Genomic DNA, 19,996 nt, shown 5'->3' with positions numbered 1-19,996 from the left:
TAATGTTTTGGGCACATAGATGGTAAAATAAAAAAAATATATTTCTGTATGAGTCAGAGCTCATATTTCATCTATAGTTTAGATAATTCTAATGAAATTCTGTGGATTTTTAAAAAACACCTCTTAACCACAGCACCATTGTCGCTTATTATACTCATTCCTAGTGGTTGCCTTTCACACTTAGCATCATTTCAGTAACCTATATGAAATGTACTTAGATTTTTACATTAATTTGAGTCAAGGAGGGGGTGCTAAACATAAACACACACAGTTCTATACGTGCCTAGTCAGAGTTGTTTAAATTTGTGTTGAATAGATAGCAGTTTTCTATTTGCTTTCCTTTGGTGAGGGTGCATGAGAGAAGTTCTTGAATGTTTCCTGAATTTTATATAATACTATATTTCTTTTAAACCTTAGTTATATTTATATTTTATAATTTCTGCTTCCCAATCCTATAAATATCACATATCTAGAAAATTAGTTAACCTATTATTCTTAATATTGATCTGCAATGATAATTATTTTTAAGTATAGGAGCTTTTTTTTGTAGTATACCATCAAGACAAGATTTTTTTCCGTGTCTTTCTTCCTTTTTGACTAAACTCTGATAGTAAGAACAGTTTTATTTGTTGTAACTTTTGTTTCATACGTTTCACTTCATTTATTTTTTAGAAATCTAAGTACTATTATCATTCTGATTCTGGTGTTTGTGGTGACTTTTCAGAGTTTTGCAAGTCTGTAGGCCATCAGATTTTCTCTTGATGGTGCGTGATGTCTGCTTAGACATTTTTGTGCATCTAAACCTAACTCCTATTGTGCCATCCGTATTTCCCTCTTTTAATTCTTTCATATTCTTACATCAGGATATGGCATGTCTTTTGCGTACTTACCTTTTTATGTAAAAATAATACAGACTATAAAAAAACAAAGTTGGTAATAGATGTTTTCCTCACAAAAATATAGAGACATTTTCCATCACTTTTCAAGACAGTAGAGATGCTGAACTTGTGCTATATATACCCAGGTAATAATTTACTCCCAATCAATTCACGCTTCCTTTTCCTAGGCAGTGATTTAGTGTCTGTTTAAATGAGTAATAGCTGGACTCCAAATTATTCCAATAAATGTACTTACTGCAAGTTTGAAGGAACTTTTATTCTCTCTACTGAAGAAATACATCATTTTACATATAAAAGATTGTGGATCCAGAGTCCTCAAAGAGACTATGAGAAATGATTTACTAATACTTTTTAAAGTAGAATAGGGTGGGTATTTTCCTCTTGATTAACAAACAAGTAAATCATAGCTATTTGAAATATAAACCTTAGCCTGATTAAAATTGCTTGAAGGATTTGAGGTACTGTCTTATTCAGAGAGTACACAGATTACATATATGTCATATCCTCCTGGTTTTGTTCTTTTATTACAAAATATGTTAGAAAAAGACTTTGCTTTTAGCAAGGTTAGTGTACGTGTCCTCACTTTGGATCCAGTGAGAAAATTGGACGAACCTGCAACACTCAGACCTCCAGGGTGCCTTAATGTAAATCATAGGAACTTCCCTCTGTGGTGGCCGACACCTGAACAGGGTAACTCTCCTGTTTGCAGCTATGTATTATTTCACTTGTAAAAGTTTGTATACAAGGAGACAGTATTGTATTACTCATTTACAATGTGAGTATTGGTCTTTCTGCATATTTTATCTAATATTTATGATTATATTTGATAGCATATTTTTATAGCATGTTTCCCATGTTCGTCTCAAATTAATTTGGAAGATACCATTTTATCTCCTTTGAAGTGAGGCCTCCAGCTCCCCCACCCCCTGCCCCGTATCATCATATTATTGAACATATAAAGATGCTTGTTGTTATTTGTAATTAAGATCGGTATTTGTATTTTGTAAGATTGTAGAACTGTCCATCAGTGATATAGTTTATATCATTAAACACAAAGAGTTTTTAATGAATTCTAGGATTTCTCTACTCCTAAAAATAGTTAATTTGCCTCTTCAGTCTTTGAATGGAGAAATAATAAAGTTCATTATTATGTAAATTTGTACATACTGCTAGTAAAATCATACTTCCAAAAATAATAAATGTGTACTTTGAATTTCTTTCCTTATTTTTATTTAAGTAGAATAAGAATGGGAAAATCATTAATACTAGAATAATATTAATATTTTATCAATGACTTAGTCCAGTGTTTCAATGTAGAAATTCTCAGTTAATTTATTAATAGTTGGTTGCATCTCCTGAATAAGTAGTTGAACATTTCACGTGAGCAGCCAGCCTCCCTTTACTGCCATCATTAGAGTTAATGATCATCTTCTAGAAATATAGAATATTATATATATTATTACATATTATATTTCATTATAACATATATTTTTAGAAAATATAGACCATATAATATAAATATAAGGTGACAAAATTTTAAATTTTAAAAGAAAAAGTATTCAATTTGGGTTTAACTCAGATTAACCTGAATAAAATCTGATAGGTTATGCAACACCAGCTATTTTATTCCAAATGTAAATTAATTTTATAAATTAAATTCAATTCTTTAAAGAGGGAAGGTATCCATTAATTTTTATTGAAATGCTAATGCTAATTGACCAAAGTATTTGATTTTGTGATGTTTTTATTATATAAGGAAGTGTTTATTCCCGTACCTTCAGAAGTGATGCTGATTCCTCAAAACTAGATTCTACAGTTTCAGCTAATATTTTTCAAGAAAAACAGGAGAAGTGGTCTTTAGAGGAGTATTCCCAAATAGAATTATATCATCCGTGCTCACATGTCCTTGTAAAATAAAATACAGAGACGAGGCCTTTTTTCCCCCTCGTATGTCTTTTCACACGTGTTGAAGTAAGTTTTTCTTCAGTGTGATGTTTGGGGCGGAGAAAAGCACGCTTTCTTTTTTCTGTTTTTATTTCAGCGCCACCGCCACCACCGCCGTCTAGGGGAGGGCCGCCGCCTCCCCCCCCACCCCCGCACAGCTCAGGCCCCCCGCCCCCTCCCGCCAGGGGGAGAGGCGCTCCTCCTCCACCACCTTCTAGAGCTCCCACCGCCGCGCCTCCGCCACCGCCTCCGTCCAGGCCAGGTGTGGGAGCCCCTCCACCGCCACCAAATAGGATGTACCCTCCTCCGCCTCCAGCCCTTCCCTCCTCAGCACCGTCGGGGCCTCCACCGCCACCTCCACCTCTGTCGTTGGCCGGCTCAGCGGCACCGCCCCCGCCACCTCCGCCCCCGCCTCCCCCGGGGCCACCACCTCCGCCTGGCCTCCCTTCTGACGGTGACCATCAGGTTCCACCTCCCGCAGGAAGCAAAGCAGCTCTTTTGGATCAAATTAGAGAGGGTGCTCAGCTAAAAAAGGTGGAACAGAACAGTCGACCTGTGTCCTGCTCCGGAAGGGATGCACTTTTAGACCAGATACGACAGGGTATTCAGCTGAAATCTGTAAGTAATCTGTTCGTTTCAGTTTAGACGCTCTGTCCTAACGGAATTTTAAAGTAATTTATGAGACAACTTGGAAAATCTTTATTTTTTGCTCTTTCCCTTGGTGTTCAGGTGTTTAACCCATTGAATTTCTGATGTTTTTACAAACTAGAACCACACACATTTATACCCTATACCTGCGTAGCCCATACTTCTATAATTAGAATATCACCCCAGAAAAAGTTCCCTCACGCCTCTTTCCATTTGTCTCCCTCTCAAAAAAAAAAAAAAGAAAAAAATCACAAATCTGATTTTTAATCACTGTAGATTAGTGTTGCCTGTTCTTAGAACTTCATGTAAGTGGAGTATTATATATAGTATGTTTGCTGTGTTCTAGACTTCACTTCTGAATAAAATTTATTTGAACTTAAAGATAAATCTTTAAACTGTGGAGAAGTAAAAGCCCTGCTTGTAACCAATTATAATCATCTTGGTAAGTTCATACCATTAACTATGAAAACTAAACGATATTGTAAAGTTTCTGTGTTCTGAAATTTAGATTCGTAGACAATCCGACTCTGCAGAAACTTGAAAGAGTTCTAATAGAATTTTGGATAATGTTGGTAGAGAATTTTGGATCCTGTGTATTGGAAGAGGTGATCATACAGTCTTCTAGAGCAGAGGTTGGCAAACTGGTTTGTTTTTTTTTTTTTTTAAACTTTTTTTAATTTATTTTTTTGGGACAGAGAGAGACAGAGCATGAACGGGGGAGGGGCAGAGAGAGAGGGAGACACAGAATGGGAAGCGGGCTCCAGGCTCTGAGCCATCAGCCCAGAGCCCGACGCGGGGCTCGAACTCACGGACCGCGAGATCGTGACCTGGCTGAAGTCGGTCGCTTAACCGACTGCGCCACCCAGGCGCCCCAAAACTGTTTTTTTTTAAAGGACCGACCAAATGGTAAATATTTTAGACTTGCAGGCCGTATAGTCTCTGTCACAACTACTCAGCTTTGCCCTTGTATTACAAATGCAGCAGCATACATGATGCAAAATTGGGCGTGATTGTGTTCTATAAAGCTTTATTTATGGACACTGAAATTTGAATTTCATGTAATTTTCACATGTCACAAATATTCTTTTTATTTTCTTCCAACCGTTTAAAAATGTAAAAATCGTTTTTCACTTTAAAAGTTCTACAAAGGGGCGCCTGGGTGGCTCAGTCGGTTAAGCGTCCGACTTCGCTCAGGTCATGATCTCGCGGTCTGTGAGTTTGAGCCCCGCGTCGGGCCCTGTGCTGACAGCTCAGAGCCTGGAGCCTGCTTCCGATTCTGTGTCTCCCTCTCTCTCTGCCCCTCCCCCGTTCATGCTCTGTCTCTCTCTGTCTCAAAAATCAATAAACGTTAAAAAAAAAAAAAAGTTCTACAAAAACAGGATGAACTAGATTTGACCCATGGGCAATAGTTTGCTGACCCCTTTTCTAGAATCTGAATTGCCTACATCACATCCTCCCGAGCTTTTACTTATGGTCTCTCAGTTCCAAGAGGAACATTTGCTCTCCAGGGCTTCGGGTCGGTGAGGGTGGTGGATTTTTCTGTGCAGTAAATGAAGGTGAAAGGAGATTCTAATTGAAAATGATTTTGTGATGTAGGGAATTATGGTAACTAAATCTCTGACGCTTGGTTAGGAGGAGAACGATGGATAGGGAACACAGCTGACTGAATGGAAACACTTGAACATTGGCATAGCACAGATTTTAAAAACTCTGATCTTTAAAATGTATCTAGGTCTTTTCTTGCCGTGTGATCAACCTGTGAGCAGTTGTCTCTGCTCCCTTTCCCCATTTAGTTTAGACTAAAGGGTTCTCAGGAACAGTTGAAGAGTTTCGAATAGTTGTTAGTGGGAGGAATTAGTGGCAAAATTAAAGGGGTGCCTGGGTAGCTCACAGTCAGTTAAGCATCAAACTTCGGCTCAGGTCATGTTCTCATAGTTCAGGAGTTCAAGCCCTGCATGGAGTTCTCTGCTGTCAACACAGAGCCGCCCACTTTGGATTCTCGGTCTCCCTTTCTCTCTGCCACTTCCCTCTCGCGTTCTCTCACGCACTTTCTCTCTCTCTCTTTCTCAAAAATAAATAAACATTTATGTAAAAAAAAAAAAAAAAATGACCACAGCCCAGGTGAGTAGCAGGCTTTAATGGACTTTACCTCAGACTCAGGGTCACTCATTCCTACATCTGCCACTCATAACTTCTCTTTTTGTTTCTCTTGTCTATCTCCTCTCTCTTGCACAATCAACTTTTATTGCTTTCTCTCATTTGCTGTTACTAATAAGGGGTTATTTTTAATAAATTAAATTGTGTTCTCATTTTTTTTAATCCCACTCCTTGTCTGTCCTCTTTTCTTAATTAAAAAAATTACTGAGTTAAGTTCCCTATTTTCCCCATCATCATTTCTTCCCCGTCCCATCCCAACTCTCTTCATTCTCTACATTTCTTTTAGAGAGAAAAGTATGTTTTATTCTAAATGTAGGTCATTCTTCCCCTAAGTAATCACTTTTTAAAATTAATTTTAGAGTATTATCCTAGAGGAATAAATCAGTGAATTATTGGCATGTTGTATGTGATCTGAGTCCATAGCTTTACCTCGTTTTTTAAGAAAACCGTCCTGTGGTTGAAATTTCTCCAGCTATGTTTCTTTAAACCGTCTATGTAAATCACTTATTCACAGATGAATATGACTAACATAAGATCACAGTTGGCAGGAAGGGTGTAACTATTCACTTACATAGATTTTGAGTTCCATGTTCATAGTACCTTGGATAGCACCATCCAAGTAAGTACCTTCAAAAACGTGTTTGTGTCAGTGTTGTGCTCCTGTGGTCTGTGCCGTGTATTCTCACATTGCTTCAAGGGTGTCTTAAGTGTTTCTTCTTACTGCTGCTACACTTCTTTGAGAGCCTCATGCTGACCTTCAAACCTCAGAAACTGTTTCTGTTGTCTTTTTCATTTGTGGCACTTCTATACCAGGAGTAGTTCAGTCTCCCCAAACCTAAATACTAATGAATAAATCAGTATCTTATGGGGGAATTACTTTGAATATTTTTAAAAGAAAAAGACCTATTAAGTCTCCAGAAAGACAAGTAGTATTAGGAGAAGAGCTGTAAAGACCAAAATAAAAAGTTTGTCCTAAAAAAGTAGTTTTCTTTGGGAAATGATAAGAATCCAAGTAAAAGAGCTGTACAATTTCATTTTTAAGTATACTAATATTCTACCTTTACATGGGTCATGCAAGTCCAGAGACAAAATTAACAAAATGAGTTATTTTGGATAAATGACCTCTCATTTTAGTCAAAGTACACTTAGAGCAGTAATTTCCAAATTATGTATTTTTTTCCTGAATCTCTACAGATTTCCTGTATTTTCTCTTTTTTAATGAGAGTTGGAATTGGAGTATTTTGTATAGGTACTCGACTTTAATGAGACCCCTTGATATTGTTTCCCCCGCCCCAAAAGTAGTTGATACTAGATAGAAGTACTTTAGTTAGGGATAGTGGTTGCCTTGTGAGGTAGGTACATTTTGAAAGTTACCTGGCCGAGCTCCTTGAAGAGAAGTTATATGCTATGAGAAGGAAAGTTCATTTTGAGTTATAATAATATATATACATATATTACACATATTTATAAGTTTGTACCATATGAACTATAAATATAGTATACAAAGTTATAAGCTTATTAGTGAAGCTGAGTTTTTCTAGGAGATTAGAAGTTTCTTCGGTTGCTCTTAGATATCTTAAGTGTCCTTCTCACCTAACAACTCTAAGAATCTGAATATACCTTAATTTTTTATAAAATGCTGATCCTTGATAATAGTTTTAAAGTTTCATCAGCTAAGGCTTTATGTTCTAGAATGAACAGAAGTAATCCAACTGCAAAGGCAAGTATTATTTAGGGAAAGGTTTGTTATTTTAAATTTGGAAATGTGTTGATGGCTTTATACATTAAGGAGAGGGCGTATATTTTGAATAATTATTTTAAGGCACAATTTATTTCTTCTTAAATTAGTTAATCCTGTCCTGGGCTTGTTTGCTCTTCCCCCCCCCCCCTTTCTTTTTTTAAATAGGAAATGATTCTAAAAAAGTAAGACTTTCTGGAGACAAAAAGTGTTTGCTAAGGATTTAGTTCTAAATTTTGCTCACTTTCTTTTCCAAGGTATCTGATGGCCAAGAGTCTACACCACCAACACCTGCACCCACTTCAGGAATTGTGGGTGCATTAATGGAAGTGATGCAGAAAAGGAGCAAAGCCATTCATTCTTCAGGTATATTTATTTATATGAGTGCATTTATATTTAATTTTAATATTTGAAGTTCTGTTTTCTTTTTATTTTATGGTAGACTTTGCTCGCTTTCCCCCTGCTATTGAATGACACTGATGTGGATATTAGGGCAAATTTTTAAAAGTTTTTGCCACCATGATTAGTCTATCTGATGTTTAATGAATTCTAGTACACCATAGCCATAAGCGTAAATTGGAAGAACAACTTCAGAAAAGTAGCAGTTTCATTTCCTATGCTGGGAATACTAATAGAATGCCTGTCAAACCTCTAAACAAAGCTTGAGATTCTGGATCCCATTCCTGTGACATTCTTGTGACATGAGAAATTCAGGTTTCCCTGATTTGTAAGAATTTGGGCTGAGAAATTAGGTTTTCTGGGGTTTGCTAAAGAATCCTGAAGTGTTTTGTGTCCTCTTTTTCGTCATTTTCTAAAAGGTTTATTTGAATAAACTAGTTCTCCCTATTTTGAGGCCATTATTAAGCATATGTACACCACCATATAAATGGATGTTACTTTCAAAAGAGAAAGCAATTGGTCTAGCTGATGTAGTGCTTGAGGTTTACTAAAGAGCTTCCCCAGTATGCTGTACTAGAATCTGATCTTTGTTCTTATTGAATTATTATTTATTCACTGTGGACCTCAATTTTTTTATTTGTTTTATGGAGAGAATTCATGAGTCATATCTAAGATCTATTACTAATATTTATTTTCTTTAAATAGACATATTTATTCCAACACTGTTACAGAGATAGAATAGGCTAGTTCATTCTGTAGGTATTTATTGTAGGATAATAATTAAAAAACAATAAAAATCCCTGCCTCCATGGAGCATGCATTTCAGTGAGAGACAACAATAAAGTAAATTAGAAAAATAGATGTTAAACGGTGATATGTGCTAAGGGCAAAAATAAATCAGAAAAGGGAGATCTAGGGACTTGTAGCTGTAGGAGGGAAGTTCATTTTGAAATAGGATGAGCCTTACTGAAGTGACATTGGAGAAAAGACCAAAAGGAGTTCAAGGAGTAAACCATGTAGAAAATTGGGGAAAGTGTGTTCATTCTGGTAGAAAGAACAGCAAGTGCAAAGTTCCTGAGGTTGATGAATAATGATGAGGTCAGTATGACTGAGTAAGGAAGAGGGGGAAAGAATAGTAAGGCATTGAAGTACAAGAGGTACAGGAGGCCAGTAGTAAGGCTTTGGAGGCCATGAATGTGATGGGAAGTCATTGGAAGGTCCTTAGCAGAGGGATGGCAATGATCCAAGCAAGAGATAGTAGAGGTTTGAATGAGATTGGTAGCCCCAGTGAGCAGAGATTGGATACTAGGTATATTGTGAATGAGGAAATAATTGGGTTTGCCGATGGATTGGAAGTGAAGTTTAGAAAAAAGAAAGTGAAGGATGACTTCCAAGATTTTTGACTTGAGTATGAAAGGGGTGAAATTTTCATTAATGGAGTGGGATGAGACTTAGGAGGAGCAGGTTTGAGAGGAAAGATCGGGAGTTTGGTTTTTGTAAATACTAAATTTGAGATACCTACTAAAAATTCAAATGTAGATGTTGTGCAGGCATTTGATTATGAGCCTGAAGTTGAGGGAGGAGGTCTGGACTGGTAATAGAAATTTGCATGTCATTGAGACAGGCATGGTATTTAAAGTTACAGAACTGGCTGGGATCCTTAAAGAAGTGCATGTAAATAGAGAAGAAGAGATTATAGTAGGCTCTGAAGGCTGGAGAGTGCAGTATCTTAGAAGCCACAAGAAGTGTTTGAAGGAGGAAGGAGTCAGGATATGGGTCAAAAGTATGATCGGTCAAGAAAATGAGAACAGGAAGTCAAGCTTTAGTTTTAGCAATGGTCGGTCATTGGTGATCTGGAAAAAGCCATGTTACTGAGTTCAGGAGAGAATAGGAGGGTAGAAAGGGATGCTGAGTATTTGGACTACCTGCTCTGTTTCCTTAGTGGCTCAGTGTCAGTGAGTTTCCTGCCTATCACTGGAGTTATAAGTGGAATTGCTAGCCGAACAATCTGTTCAGTCAGGTGGGTTTTTTTTGTTTGTTTGTTTTACAGCTTTTCTTTAAAGGTAGTCAATTAAATGGGCCTTTCTTAGATTTGAGATCTGTGAAAATTCAGAGAGGCCAACCCAAATGAGGGTTTACACATAAAGAAGCACTAGTTGAAATTCCTTACATAGATACTAAGGGACTTACTTCTTAACTCCTGTTCTAATCTTCAACTGACCATCATACCCTTTATATGTGTTGTATTTGATTCCTTTTAAATTACCCTAGTCACTCGATTGGTTTGTGTGTCAATGGAATGGTTTGTGTGTCAGAAGTTAAACGATTGGAGAAATCACCCAAGAATTCTGTAATGTTATTTTATTTATACATATATTTTGATTGTTTGACTTGATGATTTTCTTTTAGATGAAGATGAGGATGAAGATGATGAAGAAGATTTTGAGGACGATGATGAATGGGAAGACTGATCTATATATTATATATATATTTTTAAGGTGAAATACTAAACACTACTTTCTGTCTATGGATTCTGTAAAATTATCATGTAAATGTTCTACCAATTTGCTGTATATTTTTGTTGCCTTTTTTGCTTTTTTTTTTTTATTAATCTGTGCAATACCTCATTTAATCTGTAAAGGTTTGTCAAAATCCTCTACAAAGCTACTCCCTGTCATTGTGTGCAAGTTTACACCAGGATGCTCACTTAAATTTGTGAATATTTGTCATTCCATCAACAAGGGAGTTTAAATATTATATGTGAGACTGACAAAAACCTTAATGTAATTTAGTTATAATGCCAGAAGGAAAACACTATTTTCATACCCTACTTTTTCTGTACCTAAATTTTCTTATTAAAATCTAGTATAGCACTACATTCTTTTTTAAGTGATGCAGACCTTAGTTTATTTAGCCCCTCCATTTTGAACACCATGCTACATGAATGTTGAAGCAGACACATTGCACGGTTCTCTAGACATCACTACACCGATGCAGGTTCTCAAATTGTAGCAGGATGCTCTACGGAAGACCACGACAGAGGCCCTAGTCGGGAAAACCCGTAACACTCCTCTTCCGGCAATATTGCCTGTTCCTGTACAGAGGGGTATGTGGAGGCTGGGATCCTAAGGAGACCTTGCTTACCTGTACTTGACTGAGATTATTTTTATGCTATAGCAAATGTGGCAGGCTCTTTTTGGCAGAAATTTAAAAATATTTTTGGTATCAATCTTCGATGGTTATTTAAGTTTTTGCAGTTTGGGGATTTTAGGGGTAATATTCTCCATGAACTGAAGGAGGCAATACACAATGGTCACTTCAGTTTTGGTTAAGTACGCTATAAAATCAGAACATGATGGAAATGATATGGAATTATCGGGTAGTCTGTATGGGTTGAGGTATTCAGAAATACCAACCATACAAATGTAATTGAGCTGGCCAAGGTAAACACTGTAATGCTGAACTTAGTACACTATTTAAATTTTTCTCTTATAATTTCTCAAGGTTTTTGTCAACTGTTAGGTGAACAGTTACATTTTTCTTAAAAGATTGGTGGTCCCAACGTCAAATTTCTTGAGAGACATAACTGAATGCTAGATTTAAAATAAATAAATAAATAAAACTTTACAACCTGCACATTTGTTATGTATACTAAATGATGTCTTAAAATTAGGGTTTCCTTGCCTCTCTACAATACACTAATCTGCCTAAAGGTGTTGTTTTTTTCATATTTATAGTGCTAATTATCATACCTACCTATTTTAAATTTTAGGTAGAAAAATGATCTGATTTAAATACAGACACGTATTTTTCTCACATTGAGTCATATGCAGAATGTAGTTCCAAATGTATTTCATTACTATAATCACAATATCCAACTAAAAATTAAGCTCTCTAGAATTGTACCGACCAAAATCTAGTATTGGCATGATCTTGACAGGCTGGACCTGCAAGATATGGCTTGAATTTTAACCAGTTATCACATCATCTCTAGTGATCATGCATCTAGTTATCGTAAGAAATAATTTAAAAGGTTTTGTTGCTGAAAGCAGTAAGTGGTGCAGTAAAATAGTTAAGTTATTCAAAGAATGTTACCTTTCTTGCAAGAGTAATTTAAACACGGGAAAGACTCTAGACTTTTTTGTTTCTTGCAAAAACAGTGCCCTCTGCTGCTGGAAACCTTTTTCTGCTTACTCTCATTTTTACTGTGGCTTGAGCTCAGTGACGCCGAGTCTGCTGTGGATGAGGCTGGACAGCTACTAACCAATAGAATTAGGAATTTGTGCAAATGGTAAATAGAGCATTATAATTATTTTAAGTAATATTCAACATTTTTCATTTTTTTTTTCTTTGTGACATTATTGAAAAAAACATTTTAAACATCCTGGAAATGTCTTTAAGGTAATGCCAATTTAAGATCTCTCTTAACTTTTGGCCCAGGAATTCAGGGTTTTCCGGCAAACTTTGGTGTGATCTGTATTTATCAGGAGCTGCTCTGAGTAAAGGATATCAGTTCCTTGAGTTGGAAACACAACTTTTAACGTGTAAGATGGGTATAAAATTTGCCAAAGGTAATCAGGTTCATTCTTCTTAAAGAAAAAAAAAAAGGCTTTCTGTTGTTGTTGCCCAAAGTCTAAATTCCCATTGGCTGAAACACAGCAGCTGTGGGGTTCAGTCCCGGCATGAAGACTGAACCCACTGCGGGTGTGCAGGCCGCATGTTCCAGCCACCAGCTTGTTCACCAGCTTCTCTGTGGGCGGCACCACACCTGTGCTTTGTCTGAGAGCCTCCCACGGTCACCGCAGCTAAACGATTGTCTGACAGCCTTCGCATTTAACAGACTAGCATGAGGCTTTTTATATCTAAGTGCTATGTGATAGACAATTTCAGCTAGCCACATATTGTATGTGTGAGATTCATAAAGACTTTTCAATCATTCGTTTCCATTTATCAACTGAAATTTTGTTTAGTATGTGAATTTTTTCGAAATGTATAGTGATAGGATATTGCACTGGTGGCAATTCATCATGGAGCATAATAAAATTAATTTGACCCAAATAGGCGAAAAAAGCGTTTTTCTTTATTTATGTTAAGAGATTAAAATGGGTAAAAAGAAATTTTAACCGTAGATTAGAGTAAGGGTACGGCGCAGTGAGTGATGACGGTCGAAGTGTTCAGCAGACCGCACGCCCTGAGAGAGTGTGCCGTGAAGTAAACACCGGTGGGCAAAAGAATGTTCCTCCCTGTTCTGCCGGGAAACGTGGCAGCTGCTCAGCAGCTCCCGGGAAGCCACCGCTGTGCGGCACAGAGCAGTCACATCACAGGGTCACACCGCAGCTCTTTGGCACACCAAGAATGTTGAGGTTCCCTAAAATCAGAATGATGCTGAAGCTTACCGCTAATTTCAGTGGAAGCCAAATGTAGCAGTTCACGTGGGACGTCAATGGTTCTTCATAAATGGTATCAAGATGGCACTTTAAACAGGAACCTCAGTTTTGATAAATAGAATTTTCTGTTCTGCTGACTCTGGCACAAGTGGGTGTCTGAAGATTAAACTGAGCTATGGAATCTAGTGTGTAGGATGCTGCAAAATGCCTTCTAAGAGCTTTAGCCAAATTTATATGTTCTATTAAAAATTCCTTTCTGTTGTACAATGTGAATACTTAGGAAAGTATTAACCAAACTTTAAAACAGATTTTTAAGAGACAAATGCCTCAGAATTGGGCTTGTCACATTATATTTATCTAATCAAAGGAGAAATTCCTGAAATAACTTACTGCCCTTTAGAAATGGAGTTCTTAAAGGGCAAGTATAGAAATAAAGTCTATTTATAGTACAATAGAAAACTCTATGGAAAAGAAAAATTTTACTTGGCACACTTATTTTATTGTTAAATCTTCCCTCCTAAACACAGCATTCTCATAATCTCTTGGGCTTTCATTGGTGATTTTTTTTTTTTAATATTTATTTTTGAAAGAGAGCTCACAAGCAGGGGAGAGGCAGAGAGAGAGGGGGACAGAGGGAGAATCCAAAGCTGGTGCTGTGCTGACAACAGATAGCCCCGACGCGGGGCTTGAACCCACGAACCGTGAGATCATGACTGAGCCACCCAGGTGCCCCTCATTGGTGGATGTTTTTTAACCTTTGCTTTGTAGTGAAACCACTGGGAAAAGGTGTAATAAAGTGGCTCTTATGAAAATTTGGGGACATACTTTGCTGTTAATGCTAAGACTGCCTTTGCTTCTACATATGATAACATGGTATCCTCCATTGCGTGAGGGAGACCACTAAAAATTTTGGCTTTATTACAAAACATGTCTACATAAATCAGCCGTTCCTGCCTTTTTTTTTTTTTTTTTTTTTAACATACATCAGTGGTCATCCTAACTACTGAGGCAGTATTTAATTTCACACACATCCAGTGTAAGTCTTAACTGGTCATATGTACCACCATCAAGATTGACTAATCAGGATATGGATAACACACAATCATTTCGTGTATTGGGGTATTTCCAGTAAATTTGAAGTCCCTTAATTTTGTAACAACCACAAAAATTTCTTACACTTAACTTTAGTAAGGATTTTAAAAAATTTTTCTACTCAAGAGGAAGTTAATCTTAACAGTATCAGATTGCATTATGGAACTGGAAGTTCCAGGTGTCATATTGACATGACTTTCTATCTTGGCCTGGATGGCATGTCTTGACCTAAATTCAGTTTTATCTTGGTCATGGCTACATGTGTGAAGATTTTCATCAAAGCCTAAGTCTAAGAATTCGTAAGCATCAATATCACCATATTTAAGCAATTGTTTATTAAGACTAAACAGGTGATGGACATTAAAATATGATTGCGGTGAAGTAGATCCCCTCCCTCCTTCAATCTAAACCACTTATTTCACAACTGAAAGACAGCTGGAGACCATCGAGTTCCATGAAGCCAAGTCTCATCAAAGTGGGGGCTCGCCTGAGGTCTGTTAGAAGGAGCTAATAGTAGAATTCCGATCAGGCTACCAGTTCAGTTGCTCTTTTCCATGTGCCTTAATGCTGTTTTATTCTTCTGTATTTTTCTTAGATTATGAATAAATTGCAGATTTACTTTGTTTCTGAAAGATTTATGGCTACAGGGGCGCCTGGGTGGCTCAGTCGGTTGGGCGTCCGACTTCGGCTCAGGTCATGATCTCGCAGTTTGTGAGTTCGAGCCCCGCGTCGGGCTCTGTGCTGGCAGCTCAGAGCCTGGAGCCTGTTTCAGATTCTGTGTCTCCCTCTCTCTCTGACCTTCCCCCATTCATGCTCTCTCTCTGTCTCAAAAATGAATAAACGTTAAAAAAAATTCTTTAAAAAAAAAAAAAAGATTTATGGCTACAGATTTTACCCTTTCTCACATGTCATCTGGGTGTTGATAGAAGCTACCAGCATCCTGTTCCCGTCTCTGCCTGGGAAAGCTGGCTTGCTTTGAGGAGCCGGCCTCTGACTCTGAAGCATGTGATCATATTTTGGCTCAATGATGGTGGCCACCCTACATTGTCCAAGCATTCGGTCATCACAGGACACTCCTGTCGTTTCGTACTGGGTTAAAAAAAAAATGAGCTTTTTATTCTACATCCAACTTATTTTTGTTAGTTTCTTATGGGTGTAAAAGCTATTGACTTTATCTAGACATAAGTATTTTGTAAACCCTTAACACTGAACTTGCCTGACAAAAAATTAGCTTGAGAATGTATTAATCTTTCTGTATAATTTTCAGTCAACAGCTGCACTGTCAATTTAAAGACCGGGAGTTCTTCCAAGAGGACAAGGACAAACTGGACACTTTAAATCCAACTTCCTGGTTTTCTTATTAGTGAGACAGGGGAGATTCGAATTTAGTGGCATATACTTCACCCTTCCCGGAAAAGAGGCAGGGAAGTAAAGCTTGTATTCCGGTGTTTGTGGTGTTGAAGGAGACAAGTGAAAGGAAAAGGCATCAGCAGGTCCAGTTAACTATAGGGAAACAAACAAAGGTGTTCACAATGTCTCAGTTCTGTAGTGATCTGTGAAGAACTCTAGCTCCTTAACTCCACTTCTGAACCTAAAAAGAGACAACTTTTATTTATTTTATCATTTTAGGGCGGGAGTCTAAGGAGACAGAAAATAGAAAGGAGAGTATTTGCAAGCAGATTTTTGTTTCAAGATTGGGATTGCGTAAACATTCAGCAAGTGCAATTAAATGTGTTAAAATCTCCATTTTGAAGAGTGATACCCAGTTAAAAAGAAGTTGATAAAATAGGATATTTGGTTTCATTAAACAAAGGTATAAATGTAGAAGGGCCAGCTTTTTCTGAGTTGTATATTCAGCTACAAATCTATACCAGCCTTTTCAAATGGAAAATTCAATTGCTTTTTTTTTCTTTTTTAAAAGACTTTTCTGAACTTTGCTGTGGATATTTGACAAAAGTTGTGGTGTAGTTAACATTAACAGGTAAGTGATTATGAGAGAGTCTGATTTAATAAGCATAGTCCTAGATTGCAACCATTTTCTTACCAAGCCACCGGTAAATGGAGCACATTATGCTTCTATTTAGGTGGCCTTGTTTGCCCCTGGTTGAATGGCTGGACACTACAGAACATGTTTGTTAGGACCTGCTGCCTAAAAACGTTTAGGAAATTTGAGTTGATTCTGAGCCGAATGATAGCTTCAGGCCAGCACCAGAGCCCTAAAGTTTACAACCACTATCCCTGGGTCAGCCTGATGTGGTTTGTGCCACGAGACCATGCACAGAGCTCTGTGCACCACTGAGCCCTCCCAGTATCCTCCTCTCACTTTCCACTTCCATCACTTGGTTTTCCAGATCTTCATTTCCCAACTATCTAAATAGAGCCAAACATCATGCCGCTGAGAAGGGTAGGGAGACACAAGTACATTTTGCGTTTGAGTTTAGTTTTGACTCTGTAAAGCTTACTTGTAATCGTTACTGGACATCTTAACACAGATGGGATTTGGTGGGTCATTGGAGAAGCTAGGGTAACTTGTAGGGGGGAAAGGTGGTTGTATTCTGTCCACTGCATGGCTGGTTAACACTGAGATGTAGCAGTGCCTTCGTATCTTGGTCTTAGCTTGTGATGTGTGTTAAGTTAGAATTGCAGTAATGACCCCACACACAAACCGGTTGACATAATAAAGCAAGTATCTTTCCACACTTGGAAACCATTGCTGTATCTTCACGTTGATAAGATACACCACAAAATTGAAGATAGGGATGGGCAGTATAAAAACTAAAGGAATTTTTTGAGAGTTTTTCCCAAAAAGCTTTCAAATACACAAGTTTTTAAATTAAACTTGTGTTTTTAAATTAAACTTTAATGAATATTAAAACATTAAAATATTAATTGGTGAATAAAGCAAGTAGGAACAGGAACAGAAAGAAATGTTCTCCTGTCTCAAGTTCCTGGCTCTTCAAAAATCCCCAGGCATCATATTTTTGGAACGACTAGGTGAGTGCACTTGAATGCAAGCATCATTATCCTAATACTTAGCCAAACTACTTAAAATGATTATTGTTACTGTAAGTTGAGGATGCCTGGGTGGCTCAGTCAGTTAAGCGTCCGACTTCAGCTCAGGTCATGATCTCACGGTTTGTGAGTTCGAGCCCCATGTCGGGCTCTGTGCTGACAGCTTGGAGCTTGGAGCCTGCTTTGGATTCTGTGTCTCCCTCTCTGCCCTTCCCCCATTTGCACTCTTCTCTCTCTCTCTCCCTCTCTCTCTCTCTCTCAAAAATAAACATTAAAAAAAAACTGTTACTGTAAGTTGGAAGTAGACCCCAGAATAAAACAAATCTGTTGTTCTGTACTAATATATCTCTAGATTAAGATAATAAAAATTCATGTGACCACATAATGCTAAGACCCATTGAGAAATCAGGCTCTCCACCTCCCCTGCCGGCTTTGAACAGGTTTTTGTAGTTTAAGTTACCTTGACACTTAGGAACAGCTTAGGAATAGAAGGTATGCTCATGACTGATAACAAAAGAGTGGCCAAAAGTCACACATTGGTGAAACAGGAAAGGAGACTGGAAAAACCTTGACATTAAATGTTGGAGATACACATGTGTGGCTACCAATGGTTGAGGCCATGTGAGCCACTTCCAGACCTGTCTAAAAATACAAGGTCTGTTCTAGCAGGTCACTGGAGATGCAGCCTTGAAGCCACATTATTAATGTCATTTAACAAATTGTCTTTGGGGGCGCCTGGGTAGCTCGGTTGGTTAAGCAACTGACTTCGACTCAGATCAAGAACTCGTGGTTCCTGTGTTCAAGCCCTGCGTCGGGCTCTGTGCGGACAGTTGGGAGCCTGAAGCCTGCTTCGGATTCTGTCTCCCTCTCTCTCTCTTCCTCCCCTACTTGCTCTCTCTCTCTCTCAAAAATAAAGATTAAAAAAAAAGAAATTGTCTTTGTATGGGTGTGCATGAGCAGGAACACTTACGTATATTGATGTATACAAATATATTTATGGAACCACCCTGACCTGTGGAAATTAGAAACAACCTGCCCAGGTACAAGGAAGAGAAATTAGTGCACAAGTACTTGGCTGGCTCCATTTAGGTGGAGAAATAGCATTTTAGCCATCGTGAAGCCATCATGATTCTTAGAAAGTTTACATTAATGCATCTAATGAGAAAATTTGGGAGAAACAAAAAGATAAGGAAAAGATTTATGTTTATAATCATTATCCACAAGACTGGCAATGGGTCGAATGGTTTCAAGATTCGACTGGGCTGGTTTCAAGATTTAGGCTGGTTTCAAGATTTGGTGACTACAGGCTGATGAAAGCAGGGTTGTTAATTTGGACTACTGTATAATTTATACATATGGCAAGAGTTTGAATAAATCACTGACCCTTCAAGAGTTGTCAGTGCTAAGTTAAGATTTCTCCATGGCTGTTTTTCCCCTCACAATTGGGAAAAAGAACCAGGCCTTAGGCATGGAATTTTGGGCATGTAGACTCAATATCCAACATACTATTCAGTGATGTGTAGGTGCTAGCAATACTTAAGACTATTATCTGTTTCTTCAAAAATAACTGGCCTGAATTAATGTGACCTTGACAGTGGTATTAATTGACTTACCAGAGCTGTTCTGGCAAGTCTTCTGGAGGAACAAAAATAATATGTCCAGTTCAAAATGTAGAAAATTTGTTCTCAAGTTATTTGGTTTCCAGACTTAAATTCCCATCGGCAATTTTTCACAACATCTACCTCAAAGATAGAAACCACTGCACCATGTTGAACAGGAAGGCAGAAGAAACAATTTTCAGAAAATTATGGAGATTGTTTCCCCATCTGAGGTACTGTTTCTCTTGAAAGCATCGTCCCCTTCAATCACTCTCCAGCTTTACTCTTTCTCTTAATATTGTGGCGACAATCTCCCTTGGGCTCACCCCTCCTAGAAATTACCCAATACAATTTTTTGTTCTATGGTTTCTGTCATTCCCTGCTACTTTCCTCCCCGGAAACTGAAATGAACAGTAATTGACAGGTAATTAAGAGAGCTGGGAATATACAATGCACAGAAGAGGATTGGGTTTGCATGTTTGTGTTCTTGAAACTTGTGAGTTGATATTGGGAAATAGGGAGTCCAGCAAAGATCCCAGGAACTTCATGGAAGTAATAGCAAGAACACCTTCAAATATTGGCAATACGTTTACCAGCCCATACAAGTGTTTTTGTTTTTGTTTTTGTTTTATTTTCACTTTTTAAAATTAAGTTTTAATTTTAATTCCAGTATCGTTACGAACGCTTTTCTCATAAGCACTTTTCCCAGAGGGCACAGCAAACACCTGACCACTTAGTTTGCATTTCCCGGTGTCCAGAGTTCTCTGACTTCCTCAGGGATTCACGCCCAGCCCTGTCCCCTTCTGCAGAGGGAACTGTAATGTGGGCACTCATCCAGTTGCAGACTGGGCTGCTTTTTGATAACGAAGCCATCTAAGGGATCTTCCAAAAGCCTCATGGCCATGCTTACTCCATCCCCAGATATTTTTCTTTTGAGATGTTTTTCCTTTGAGAATAGTCATGTTTAAAAGCATCCATTTTAATACTAACCAGTATTTATTAGGACACTTACTAAGTGTTGGACACTGCATGAAATATTTTGCTTCAGGAAGTTGTCCCAATTTTTCAACTAAGGCAAATGAGACACGTTAAACAGTTTGCACGAAGTTAAAAAGCTGTTAA

General features: G+C 37.8%; 1 protein-coding gene across 2 annotated transcripts in view; it reads left to right on the top strand.

Moving 5' to 3' along the window:
- The window catches only part of WASL (WASP like actin nucleation promoting factor), a 60,958-nt gene extending 50,002 nt beyond the window's left edge, over positions 1–10,956 (top strand). For both annotated transcript variants that reach the window (XM_047095750.1, XM_047095751.1), the window contains exons 9-11: positions 2,941–3,461; positions 7,644–7,752; positions 10,195–10,956. In XM_047095750.1, the coding sequence (XP_046951706.1) occupies positions 2,941–3,461; positions 7,644–7,752; positions 10,195–10,256 (692 nt within the window). In that variant the 3' untranslated portion in view covers positions 10,257–10,956. The remainder of the gene's footprint in view (positions 1–2,940; positions 3,462–7,643; positions 7,753–10,194) is intronic.
- The last annotated feature ends 9,040 nt before the right edge of the window (positions 10,957–19,996 follow it).

This window comes from Lynx rufus, unplaced genomic scaffold (genome assembly GCF_022079265.1).
Source record: "Lynx rufus isolate CCGP_SWC_20201006 ecotype Redwood Valley unplaced genomic scaffold, mLynRuf1.p SCAF_4, whole genome shotgun sequence".
Lineage (NCBI taxonomy): Eukaryota > Metazoa > Chordata > Mammalia > Carnivora > Felidae > Lynx > Lynx rufus.
Note: the sequence above shows the minus strand (reverse complement) of the source record. Positions and strands in the feature narration are given on the sequence as shown.